The sequence below is a fragment of the Pteropus medius genome, unplaced genomic scaffold (assembly GCF_902729225.1).
Source record: "Pteropus medius unplaced genomic scaffold, Ma_sr-lr_union100, whole genome shotgun sequence".
Taxonomy (NCBI): domain Eukaryota; kingdom Metazoa; phylum Chordata; class Mammalia; order Chiroptera; family Pteropodidae; genus Pteropus; species Pteropus medius.
Genome location: NW_024349796.1, coordinates 17,912,888 through 17,925,544, shown reverse-complemented (window position 1 = coordinate 17,925,544; position 12,657 = coordinate 17,912,888). Strand labels below are relative to the sequence as shown.

Sequence of the window (12,657 nt, the reverse complement as noted above, 5' to 3'; positions counted from 1 at the left end):
CTTTGTCTCGAAAGGACAGTGTGTTTGTCTGGTTGGCTGCTTCCTGTTACAAATTCAAACATAATCATAATTTTGAAAGATCAAACAGTAGAGAAACACATCAAAGAAAAGATGAGGCCCCACCGCCCCGCACAGAGGTAACCATGGTAACAGACTGGCACCCTTCGAGCCTTTCCACGTTCATCTCTCTCTCTCTCATGCACACACACACGCACCCACACACACGCACACACACACGTGCACACACGCACACCAGGTTTTCTGGTTTTTTGATTTTGATTTTTAAATGATAGGGTTACTTATATTAACTCCTGTCACTTCAGAGCCTAGAGCAGCACCCAACACACAGGAGGTGCTGCCAGGTATTTGATGAATAAATGAATGTGATATGTATATTACCCAGTCACTTACATTTTTTAACTTAAAATTATCTATTAAGGGCAACTTCACACCTATACACACACATCTTTCTTTCTTAAGACTATTTTTTTTTTAGAGCGGTTTGGGATTCACGGAAAAATTGAGCAGAAGGTACAGAGACACATACCCCCTGTCCCCCACCATACACAGCCTCCCCCATCATCACGCCCTCGCCAGAGGGCACATTTGTCACCATCGATGGACCCACATGGACACATCACGATCACCCAGCGGCCACAGCTGACATCAGGGTCGCTCTTGGTGCTGTGCATCCTGTGGGTTTGGACAGACATGGAATGACGTGAAAACGTCATTACGGAATCACGCCGAATACTTCCACTGCCCTAAAGAACCCCCCACTCTCCACGAGGCCTCCCTCCCAACCCCCCCGCGAGGAACCCCCGATCGGCTTGCTGTCTCCGTAGTTTTGCCTCTTTGCTCTCCAGGAAGGGGGCGCTGAGCGTGAAGGCGCCCTGCCCGCCACCCCCAACACCCGATACCATTGATCTGTCAACGAATCGCTTTTACACCGGGCAAAACCTGGCTTCTCGGTGTTGCCTTCACTAAAACGAACATGCGTGGAGCCCTCCCCGCCAGGCTCCGAGCCGAGCGCTTGGCCTTGTGTCCCGTCAGCCACGAGGCTGCACCCTGCTGTGCTCCCGGGGGACAGGGAGGACCTGGCTAGTGAGAGACAGGGAGCAGGTCGGCCCGGCTTCACGGCCGGTGACCTCGGCCTCTCCCGTGCGGGTGGAGGGGACGGGGGCTCAGACTCGGTGGGGCCAGGGCCGGTCGGGCAGGGCTCGGAGCAACCCGGCTTCCCGCCCTCATCCTGCTCTGTCTCCTGCCTCAGCCGGCACGGGAGGCGGTGGAACCGCGTCCTTCGCTGGAAATGCCGCGAAGTGCTGAAGTCCAGGGCCTTCTACTGGCTGGTGATCCTGATCGTGGCCCTCAACACCCTGTCCATAGCCTCCGAGCACCACGCCCAGCCTCTCTGGTTGACCCACCTGCAAGGTGAGACAGGCCAAGAAGAGGACACATGCGGCCGATGGCCAAAGCCAGCCAGAGGCCGTTCGGGTCGTGCGGAAGAGATGCAGACGTTGTTCTGCAGACATTCCTCCTTGGGGAAATGGCAGTAACCCGCTGGGGAAGGACGTGGTGTCAGGCAGCCAAGGCACCCAGTGCCCAGTGCTTCTGGGGGGCAGGAAAGCAAGGGTCCGCTGCCCCTGGACCTGGCAGCACGGAGCGGCGGGTGACTGGTGCCGAGCCGAGGGGGCGCCTCTCAGGGTGGCGGGGCCGCTTGGCTCTTTAGAAACCTAGGTTCCTGTTCCTCCGATGGGCGAAACTTTACCAGGTTCCACGGTTTTGAGAGTGGAAAAACGGCCGATGGCTTGGAAACGTGGGCAGGCGTCCTAGGTGCAGGGCCCAGCCAGGAGAGGGCCCGGGGGGCGGGAAGGGCAGCAGAGCAAGGCCGCGCCCCGCTGTCGCCCCCAGACGTAGCCAACCAGGTGCTGCTGTCCCTCTTCACCGTGGAGATGCTGATGAAGATGTACGGCCTGGGCCTGCGACAGTACCTCATGTCCCTGTTCAACCGCTTCGACTGCTTCGTGGTGTGCAGCGGCCTGCTGGAGCTGCTGCTCGTGGGCACCGGCGCCATGAGCCCCCTGGGCATCTCCGTGCTGCGCTGCATCCGCCTGCTCAGGATCTTCAAGGTCACCAAGTGAGCGGCCGCCGGCCCCAGCGCCCTGGCTGGTCCACAGACGTCCCGCCTCCGGGCCTGGGGTCCCACGAGCCCACGGAAGTCACCTCCCCTCTGCGAGAGGGACTCCGTGCCACTGACCTCATTCCTCTCGTGTCTTCTCACCTCGGGGAGGCGGCGGAGCAGAGGGAGGACAGAGGGCAGGGGGCCGGGAAGCGGGGCTGGCCCGAGAGCTCCGGGGTTTGTGAGCGCCCGTCTGAGCTGGGCGCCGGCCAGACGTGGGTGCCGGGGTCAGAGGGACACGGCTTCCTCTCCCCGGCGTTACAGCCCAGGCTGCAGCTGGAAGCCAGCCGGGGTCCTGCTAACGGGTGTGGAGTGACAGCGGAGATCCATGCTGGGCCGGGGGGCACCGCGTATCCAGCCCTCGCCCCCCCCCCGCCCCCTCGCAGCGCCCCAGGCCCCGCCCCAGGCCCCGCCCCCTCCACCGCCGCCGCTCCGCCTCGCGCAGGTACTGGACGTCGCTGAGCAACCTGGTGGCGTCGCTGCTCAACTCCGTGCGCTCCATCGCCTCGCTGCTGCTGCTGCTCTTCCTGTTCATCGTCATCTTCGCCCTGCTGGGCATGCAGCTCTTCGGCGGCAGGTACGACTTCGAGGACGCCGAGGTGCCCCGCAGCAACTTCGACAGCTTCCCGCAGGCCCTCATCAGCGTCTTCCAGGTGGGCCGCCTCCTCCAGGAAGCCTGCTCGGGTCTGCGGCTTGAGCACGGCGAGGCCCCTGCGCCGGCTCCCTCGTCCGCGTGCTTCTCTCCGTCGTTCCTTGTCTGTCTGCCCCGCACTCCTGGGCTGGGGGCTGTGCCCAGCTTGTCCTATGTGTCCGTGTCCCTGGCGCCCAGCAGAGTGCTGGTCCACAGTAGGATGACAGTTTACAAAGAAACAGAGTTGGGGTGGGCAGGGAGTCCGGGTGCCGGCTTCTGCTCCCACGTGCCACTCCTATCTGAGCCCACAGCCAGACACGGGGAGCCCTCCTGCCCCAAGGCTGTGCATCCCCCGAGGGGTACAAATGATCTCTCGCTGCGGAGGTGCTGGAAGCCACCCCAGGGGACTCACTGCGAGGCCGGGAGGACCTGCCTTGGTGTAGGGCAGAGAGACGCTCCGCTCCACTGCAGCCAGTACCCATGAGGGACACCCTCGCTGGTCCCGGGGACAAGCGTGTGACAACCAGGTGTCCCTGCACAAGGCTTCCCCGTCTTCCGTTCGCCCCGCTGGCTGCTCGGGCACCGGGTCCTTAGAGGCCGTTGGCGTTTCGCACTCTTCCTGGAGGCCGGGGTGACAGGAGGCTGGGAGGGCGTGGTACAGTCAGCCTGGGTGTTAGGAAGAGGGCACGGGAAGCGGTGACCTTCCTTGGTGACACCCGAACTCCTTGGCCCTGGAGAGCCGAGGATAAGACCTTCGCTCACTGGAAGAGGTGGGGGGGGGCGCGGAGGGGAGAGCAGGGACCTTCCGAGCCAGCCGTGGGTGGAGAGAGGAAAGGTCTGGCACAGTGGAAGGGCCCTCCGGACTGCGCAGGCCCCGCGGAGGGCTCGTGGACCCTCTGTGACCCCCAGCACCCCTGCCCGTGCCCCAGGTCCTGACCGGCGAAGACTGGAACTCGGTGATGTACAACGGGATCATGGCCTACGGCGGGCCCTCCTACCCCGGGGTGCTCGTGTGCGTTTACTTCATCATCCTTTTCGTCTGCGGCAACTGTATCCCCCCGAGAGCACATGCAGGAAAGGGCTTAGGGAGGGGGCTGGGGGAAGGGCTGAAAGCTGGCCAAGGGTGCCCCCTGGCCAGGCGCCAGGCCCTCTGTCTGGAGAGGGCTTCCAGGCTCATACGGGGCGGGTGGGGGGGGAGCTAGGACACACAAACGCAGGCATTACTACAGGAGAGTTCCTTTTAAGGGGGAGGTGAGAAAGCCAGGGGCACTGGTTGCACCTGGGCGGAATGTGTCCAGGAAGATTGGCAGCCTGAGCAGGTAGGAGGAAGGACCGGCTTGGGGGAGGAGCCGTGGACGTGGAGAGGCAAGGGGAGGGCCAGGGCACCAGGCAGTGAGCCTGGGCAGGGCGCTGAGAAGGCTGGCAGATGGGAGGGGAGGCGGACGGGGCAGAGGGGGCCAGCTGTGCCCAGGTCCTGATGCCAGCACCAGCGGGGGAGGGAACCCTTGTCCCTCGAGCTCCTGGGTGCCCAGACTGAATCTCTCCCGCAGGGCCTTGCGGGCTCTCTGCACAGCCGGGTGGGGGCCGGGGTCAGCCCCGGGCGGGAAATGGATGGTGCTCAAGGCCACCGTGATTCCAGGCCCCATCGTGAGCACCCTCTGCAGGCAGGCTCCCCCGAGAATGCTTGTCTGTGTCCCTGAGCCCATGCTCTCCTTGGGGTGACTCTGGCAAGAGGGGCTCCAGGGACCCCAGCAAGGGAGTGAGGTTAAGTCCTGCGGGAATGCGGGAGGGGAATATTTCAGCCTAGAGCCTCCCCACCCCCCCCACCCAACAACCCGAGGCTCCTTAGCTGAATACCCTCAGACATCCTGCTCAATGTCTTCCTGGCCATCGCAGTGGACAACCTGGCCGAGGCAGAGAGCCTGACCTCTGCCCAGAAGGCCAAGGCCGAGGAGAGAAAACGCAGGAAGATGTCAAGGTAGGTACAGCCTCCTCGGCCACGGTGGCCTCCGGGGCGGGTGGCTCCTGGCACCCGAGGAGCAGGGCCATGCCACTGTGGCAGCTGCCCAGCGTGCGGGCTTCTGCGACCAGCAGATCCAGGGAGGGCTGAAGTCCTGAGAGGTGTCCCCGGGGGCAGGATGACAGGTGCGTCGCCTCAAGACTGGCCTTGGGGACATGAGGGCAGAGCCGGGCAGCAAGCTGGGCCACGGGTGCCGTTGTCCCAAAGGACCTGCCCGGGCCCCCAGCCCTTCCCTCTGGGGGCCGACGCTGCTCCCGGAGCCTGAGGTGCAGGGCCCCCAGGGGTGTCTCCAGGCTGAGCAGATGCTTGAGAACTTTCTAGCGGGACCTCCACTTGGGGCTTTCTTGCTTTTTCCGTGCAGGGGGCTCCCAGACAAGCCTGAGGAGGACAAGTCGGTGGTGGCCAAGAAGCTGGAACAGAAGCCTAAGGGGGAGGGCATCCCCACCACGGCCAAGGCGAGCTCAGCACAAGGCCTGCCCAGGGCAGCGGGGAGGGGCGGGCGCTAGGTGGGCGGGTCTCAGCAGGGTGAGCGTACCTCCCCCCTCCATCGGGGAGGGTCAGTGGCCATAGCTCCTCCAGGGGTATCCTTTGTGCCGAGGCGCAGGGGCCCCCATCTGGGAGCCAGACTTGAGTCCCAGCCCTGTAACCCAGTCAGGGTGTCCCCTCCCCACTGAGAGGCCCGAGGTGCTCCCCACCTTCTAGCCCCATGGACATGCTTGTCCCAGGCTGGCTCTGCTCACGCTCCCTGGGGTCTGAGGAAGCAGAGCTCTGAGGGTCAGGGCCTGGGCCCGAGGTGGCCAGGGGTCCGGCCCACATTGCTCAGGTGGCTCCTGGAGAACCGGGCGGGAGGCGGAGTGCGCAGGTGCAGGTGGGCTGCGTCCTGGCTGGCTCCACGTGAGCTTGGCCAGCGCATCTGACTTCCTCGGCCTGGATGTGAAATGGGAACACTCAGCGGTTGCCTGTCCCCGGGCCGCAGGGAGCATGCTCAGCGGTCGCCTGTCCCCGGGCCGCAGGGAGCACAGGTCCACCAGCGAGTGCTCTGTAAGGGACAACCACAGTCCTTGTTCCCGTCATCACATTCCTGCGTTCCTTCCGACAGCTGAAAATCGATGAGTTTGAGTCGAATGTCAACGAGGTGAAGGACCCCTACCCCTCGGCTGACTTCCCGGGTGAGCGTCCTGGGACGATGTGGGGAGGAGGCTGGGGCTGGCTTCTCCCCGGGGATGGTCTCTCGTGTGCCCCCTCCCTGGAACCCTCCACCCCCAGCTCGTGAGCACTGGAGATGCTGTGAGCCCAGCCCTGAGACAGAGAACACAATAGCAGGGCCCAGCCTTGCTCCTGGCTCCATTTCTGGAAGCTTCTGGGCTTGACAGTTCAAACCTGCTGCCCGCTTCGGGGAAAGGGAGGCACTTGGGCTGGACTCTGCCGACGTCCTTGTGCCCTGAGCTGGCCTGCCACCACCTTTGCTTGCTGCTTGCTGGGGGCTCGTGGTGGGGTTCAGAGCACAGAAGCCACGGGAGCAGGAAAGTATTGAAAGACACCCTCATGTCTCTCTCTCCCCTCCCCGCAGGGGACGATGAAGAAGACGAGCCTGAGATCCCAGTGAGCCCCCGACCGAGGCCCTTGGCCGAGCTGCAGCTGAAAGAGAAAGCCGTGCCCATCCCGGAAGCCAGCTCCTTCTTCATCTTCAGCCCCACCAACAAGTGGGTGGCCCCGTGGCTGCCGTTTGGGGAGACTTACAGGGTTTCCAGAGAGGGCTGACTCCCTGCTCTGAAAAGCCCCGCTCCTGATTCTCCGAGCCTACACTATACCGTGAGAAGCTCATTCCTTTAGCTTACGATCTCGTGCCGTGTCTGAAAGGCTAGCCTCTCTGGGCAAGGTGACGCGTTGGACCGTATCTGTTACTTGCGCCTAAGAGGCTCTGCGTGCACCGGCTCCTTTTCAAGGGTGATTTTAGACAGGACGAGGGGGTGGGACCGGAGGAAGCCATAGTCCTTGCTGGCTTCACGGTTTCACACCTGTAAAATGCACAGACCAATGTTCGAGGCGTTTCATTTGACCGCCTCAGGGATGGAGCTCAGCCTGTCCCATTCTGGTGGGGACACGGGGGTGGTGGGAGTGTTGGGGAGGGGCAGGCGGTGAGATTGGGAGATAGGACAGAGGCTGCCGGACAGAACGAGGGGTGGGGCCTTTGGCATGCCCGGCGGAGGACCATGCAGACGCTTGCTACCCTTCTCCACTGACCCGGGAGGGAGGGAGGGAGGGAGGGAGAGGGCACAGTGTCCCCCTGCAGGACAGAAGCCAGTAAGGCCTGAGCACCCGGCAGCTCACAGCTCCCCTGAACCATCCCCCACCCCTGCCTCCCTTGCAGGATCCGCGTCCTGTGTCACCGCATCGTCAACGCCACCTGGTTCACCAACTTCATCCTGCTGTTCATCATGCTCAGCAGTGCCGCGCTGGCCGCCGAGGACCCCATCCGGGCGGAGTCCATGAGGAACCAGGTGCTGGCGGACCCCGGCCCTCCACCAGCTCAGCGCTCCCCCCGCTGCAGGCCTCAGCTGCCGCATACTTGCCCCTGGTGCCGAGTTCGACTGTAGCCTCTAGGTGGCTGTTGGCATCGGAGTTTCTTAGAGTTTACGTTTCTGGAGGGCCAGGACCGCCCGATCCACTCCTCCTGAACAGTGTTGTTACAGCATGTGGCACAGACAGACTCTTGTCCCCTGGTTTTGATGGTGATGGTGACGGTGACAGTGGTGGTGATGGTGATGGTGGACAGGACGGTGACGGGTGGTGATGGTGGTGGTGGACGGTTACGGGTGATAGTGACAGTGATGGGGATGGTGACAGTGGTGATGGTGACGGTGGTGATGGTGATGGTGGTGGTGACGGTGGTGCAGACGGGTGGGATCGGTGACGGTGACGGTGGTGGCAGCGGTGGTCACGGGGGTGGTGTGGACGGTACTGTCACTCCACCATTCCTCTCCCTGACTTCTCCCCTGCGCTGTCCCCAGATCCTTGGGCATTTTGACATTGCATTCACCTCTGTCTTCACTGTGGAGATTGTCCTCAAGGTGAGCGAAGGCCGTGGGACAGCTTGGGCACGGGGCACCTCTGGGTCAGACCTGAAGCGGCTGCAGCTTCCTTACAGCACTGGCTTAGGGGCTGCACGGCAGTGATGAGGGGGAGCAGGGAGAAGACGGGGAGCAGCAGGGAGACTCGGGACCCAGGAGACCAGCTGGGGCCTCTGCTCGCAGGCCGGGTGGGCGGGTGGGCCGTGGAGACGGGACGTGCAGCCGCACGCAGCCCGGTGCTGCCTGGCCCTGGGAGCTGTGGTTTTTTCCCTAAACCTTTATTACCATGACTGTGCAGCTCCCCCCAAACACACACTCGCGGGAGAGAGGGGGCCCAGGGTTCCCCATGGCGTCTGATGAAAGGCAGGTGCGAGCAGAGCCTGGTGTGGCTGCCCCCGAGATGCCCCCCCGCCTCCAGAACTGGAGCAGAAAACGGGGGAGCATGTACTCAGGATGCAGCGGGAAGCGGGGTGCAACGTGGAGACCTGCCAGCAGCTCTCTGCCTCCTTGGAGCAGATCGAGGCAAACCTTCCCTCGAGGAGCCCTTCCTGGTCGGGGACAGGCCTGCCCCCCGCCCGTTCCCACCCAGGGAGCTGCTCATGTCTCCCCAGATGACGACCTATGGCGCCTTCCTGCATAAAGGCTCTTTCTGCCGCAACTACTTCAACATCCTGGACCTGCTGGTGGTGGCCGTGTCCCTCATCTCCATGGGACTCAAGTGAGCAGCGGCAGGGCCTCTGAGCCAGGGCCTCGGAGCAGCAGCTCCCCGCGGGTCCCTGGTGGAACCAAGCTTCAGGGGAGGGTCTCCCACGGCCGGTGATGGGCGTCAGGTCCCGTGAGGTGTCACCAATTGAACTGAAGTGGCGGGGCTAAGTGGGCAGAGCCACGTGTTGGAGACTAGGAGGGCCTGCAGAGGGGAGGGGTCCCCCGGCTGTCCCAGGGAGCACAGCCCTGGCCGTGGTGCCCCAGGCCGAGTAGGGGTCGAGCCTGTCCTCCTGCAGAGGAAGCCCCGACAGCAAGCTGGCACCCCAGGGGAGCATGGCCCCATCAGGATGCAGCTTGACCCCGGGGCATGGCCATGTGCAGCCAGGGGGAGGGGTAGGAGCGGTTTCAGGCAGAAAGCGGCCCCTGTGCAGAGCTGGAGGCCGGAGGCAGGTGGAGGCTGGATGCCGCCCTCTGCCCGCCCTCGGCCACCCCCAGGTCCAGCTCCATCTCCGTGGTGAAGATTCTGAGGGTGCTGAGGGTGCTCCGACCCCTGCGGGCCATCAACAGAGCCAAAGGGCTGAAGGTGAGGGGCCTGGGCGGCATGGGGAGGGGGAGGGGGAGGGGGCCGCAGGGCCTGACTCAGAGCCCCCGGCCCAGCTGGCTGGGCACCGTGCCACGGGACAGGGTGAGGCAGGCCACACTCCTGGGGCCCTCGGCCGGTCGGTGAGGGCGGGAGCTGCTGTCCAGCCCCACCGGCCGCTCCCTCCCCAGCACGTGGTGCAGTGCGTGTTCGTGGCCATCCGCACCATCGGGAACATCGTGCTGGTCACCACCCTCCTGCAGTTCATGTTCGCCTGCATCGGGGTCCAGCTCTTCAAGGTGAGCCGACAGGCCCGGTGCCCGGTGCCCAGTGCCAGCCCTCACACCGAGGCAGGAGCCTGCCCGGGGGAGCCCCGTGTCCTTCCAGGAGCAGGGTCGGCCTTGAGACTGTGGCTCTGCTGGCCATGGTGACCCAGGCTGAGTGGGTCACCCCACCCCCTACACAGCCTGACCAACGAGTCCCTCCCACTGAGCTGGCTTCTGGGCGCTTCTGGCTTCTGGGTCACCTGCAGGACACGGGCAGTGACAACTGGCCGGAGAACCCCAGGGACGCCCCTGGTGCTCCTGGCCCAGCGTGACCTTTTAAAAGCAGGATATCCTCAGTCTTGGCCGTGCAATGGCATCTACTGCCGTTCATTTGTTCGGGGAGCATTTATGGAGCTTTTTACAGGGTCCGGGCCTCTGCGGGCTGAGGGTATCAGGAAGCACAGCCCCCTGCCCCTCCTGTGGGCTGGGAACAGGCAGAGGGACCCGATGATGGTGACGAGGTTTGGCCACCTCCGTGAGAGGAAGACCCGGGCTCCTCCTCCCGGAGGCCTGGCCTGCCTTCCCCAGGCAGCGCCCATTTTCTTCCTGTTTCCATGACAACACATCTCCCTCCCCCGCCCCCTGGATGCAGGGGAAGTTCTTCAGCTGCAATGACTTGTCCAAGATGACGGAGGAGGAGTGCAGGTGTGCCAGGCCCCGCTGGCTGAGGGCACCTGGCGGGAGGGCCACCTGGCAGGGGACACGTGTGAGGGGCAGGTGGCCCTGCAGGCTGGGGAGCTGGGAGCGGGGCCCCTCGGCGTTCCCAGAAGCACGTTGCCTTGCGTCACCGTGGGGAGGTGGTGCCCCACGGGGTCCCCTCCGGCACCCTCCCGGAGCCCTGTGTCTCCGGCACACTCACCGTCCAGGGCCCGGGGGGAGGAGAGTGTGGCAGGGTCACATGGCCTGCGCCATGGAGTGACCGGGCCCCCTGCCTCAGGGGCTACTACTACGTGTACAAGGACGAGGACCCCACGCAGGCGGAGCTGCGGCCCCGCGAGTGGATACACCCCGACTTCCACTTTGACAACGTGCTGTCAGCCATGATGTCCCTCTTCACGGTGTCCACCTTCGAGGGGTGGCCGCAGTGAGTGAGGGCGCGGTGGGGGCGGGGCCTGGGGGTCTCTGCCAGGCCCATGGTGGGCGCTCAGCCAACCCCACTGGCTCGGGTCTGAGGACCAGGTTTGCTGACTGGTCACTCCAGGGAGCCTGGCCGGGGTCCCTGAGCAGACGTACCCTGCCTGCCACCCATTGGCGTGGGCCTCTGTGCCCACAGGGGTGCCCTGCTGATGAATGGGGATTGCAGGGTGCGCGCAGAAAGGCCGGCCATGCCAGGACCTGGTCCAGCCTCTGGGCACGGTCCTGGCGTCTCCCCCACCGCCCGAGTGTTCGCAAAGCTCCGTCAGGCTCCCGGTGGCTGGCGGGACAAGCCCCCCCATCCTGGCTCTCCGCCCTGTGTCCCCACCACGCCAGGCTACTGTACAAGGCCATCGACTCGCACGAGGAGGACAAGGGTCCCGTCTACAACAACCGGGTGGAGGTGGCCGTGTTCTTCCTCGTCTACATCATCCTCGTCGCCTTCTTCATGATGAACATCTTTGTGGGCTTCGTCATCGTCACCTTCCAGGAGCAGGGGGAGACCGAGTACAAGAACTGTGAGCTGGACAAGAACCAGGTGCCCGGGCCACCTGCCAGGGGGAGGGGACAGCAGAGCCCAGCAGGCCTCCTGCCAGTGAAGACAGTCCCGGGGCCGACGTGACCCCAGACCCTCGCCTTGAAGCCCAGCCCAGCCCCCACGCACCCCCATCTCCGCCCCAGCACCAGCTGCTGGGATGCGGGGCGTCTCCCGGGGCCCTCGGCGCTGACGGCCCTGCGCGTCCTGTCCCAGCGCCAGTGTGTGCAGTATGCCCTGAAGGCCCGCCCGCTGAAGTGCTACATCCCCAAGAACCCGTACCAGTACCAGGTGTGGTACGTGGTCACCTCCTCCTACTTCGAGTACCTGATGTTTGCCCTCATCATGCTCAACACCGTCTGCCTGGGCATGCAGGTAAGGGCCCCCGGAGCAAGGGCCCCAGGACCCAGGGCCTGACGGGAGGGGAGGGAGGCTGGGCAAGGTGGGGCACAGCAGGGGTCCAGTCTGGCCCTAATCTACTCTTCCCGGCACCTGCTGCGTGCCAGGCGCTGTGCGGGGAGGGGCAGGAGCGAACCGGGCCCAGAGCTTGTCGCCAGCGCCCAGCAGTGTGTTAAGGGGGCAGCTGCAGTGTTCAAGGGCCGGGCGATTCTGTAGACAGGCGGGGCTGGGGGCGGGCGAGGAGCTGTCGGGTCCGGAAAGCGCCCTCTCCACTCTCCGTGCTTCGCTTCTGCAGCCAATCCGGGTGACCGGGTCGGCTGGCCTCTTGGTTCCGGTCCCGCGAAGAACGGGTTTAACCACAGAACCAGGTCTCTGGGGCATTGGGGACATAGCCAGCAGCAAAATCCAGCCTTAATTAAGCAGCTGATCCCTTCAGCCCTATGTAAATGGGACCACACGATGGGCTCCCTGGTCCCAGCGGCCGAGACACACCCCATGACACCGCTGGCTGGCGGGTGATGAGGCTGTGGCAGGGGTCACTGCGCCACAGGCTCTGGTCATGTAGAGGACCGTGACCAAGGGTCCGAGCCGCGCTGCAGACTCGGTCACCCTCCAGGACAGGGTGGGGTGGGGAGGCCTCCGCGTCCTCTGAGGTTTCGTGGAGGAAGTGGGAAGTGACCCACTTTCGAAAAAAGGGGGGGTAAGGAAGTCCTGGGACACTTGGAGGAAACAGACGTAAGGAAGGTTACGGTGCTGGGTCAGGGTCAAGGTTATTGCTCTGAGCTGCCTCCTCGTCACTGGGGGCCACGTGCACACGCAGCGGGCTCAGTGAGCTCAGCGTCCCACAGTCCCTGGTGGTCACGCCAGCGCTGGAGCCCAGGGGTCTTCTCTGCCAGCCCTGTGTCCACACCAGAAGGATGGGGCGCCTCTCCCCCCGACCTTCCACCGGAGGGGGACCCATCACACTGAGGAGAACTCGGGGGATTGCTGACCAGGCTCCTACTATTTTGAGACTAAAAATAAAAAAGACGTAGGCAGGGGGCTGGAGAAGGGGGGGCACCGGGAAAAGGGTAGGGC

The 12,657-nt window shown here is 64.1% G+C and overlaps 1 protein-coding gene across 1 annotated transcript in view; it reads left to right on the top strand.

Annotated features, from left to right (window-relative positions):
• Positions 1–12,657, top strand: part of CACNA1S (calcium voltage-gated channel subunit alpha1 S) — a 41,592-nt gene that overhangs the window by 12,704 nt on the left and 16,231 nt on the right. Inside the window, exons 10-26 of the mRNA XM_039883644.1 lie at positions 1,271–1,431; positions 1,912–2,137; positions 2,625–2,832; positions 3,740–3,860; positions 4,674–4,788; positions 5,192–5,285; positions 5,930–5,999; positions 6,401–6,533; positions 7,202–7,331; positions 7,842–7,901; positions 8,513–8,619; positions 9,102–9,189; positions 9,378–9,485; positions 10,105–10,157; positions 10,450–10,596; positions 10,983–11,184; positions 11,398–11,556. Coding sequence (XP_039739578.1) covers positions 1,271–1,431; positions 1,912–2,137; positions 2,625–2,832; positions 3,740–3,860; positions 4,674–4,788; positions 5,192–5,285; positions 5,930–5,999; positions 6,401–6,533; positions 7,202–7,331; positions 7,842–7,901; positions 8,513–8,619; positions 9,102–9,189; positions 9,378–9,485; positions 10,105–10,157; positions 10,450–10,596; positions 10,983–11,184; positions 11,398–11,556 — 2,182 coding nt within the window. The remainder of the gene's footprint in view (positions 1–1,270; positions 1,432–1,911; positions 2,138–2,624; positions 2,833–3,739; positions 3,861–4,673; positions 4,789–5,191; positions 5,286–5,929; positions 6,000–6,400; positions 6,534–7,201; positions 7,332–7,841; positions 7,902–8,512; positions 8,620–9,101; positions 9,190–9,377; positions 9,486–10,104; positions 10,158–10,449; positions 10,597–10,982; positions 11,185–11,397; positions 11,557–12,657) is intronic.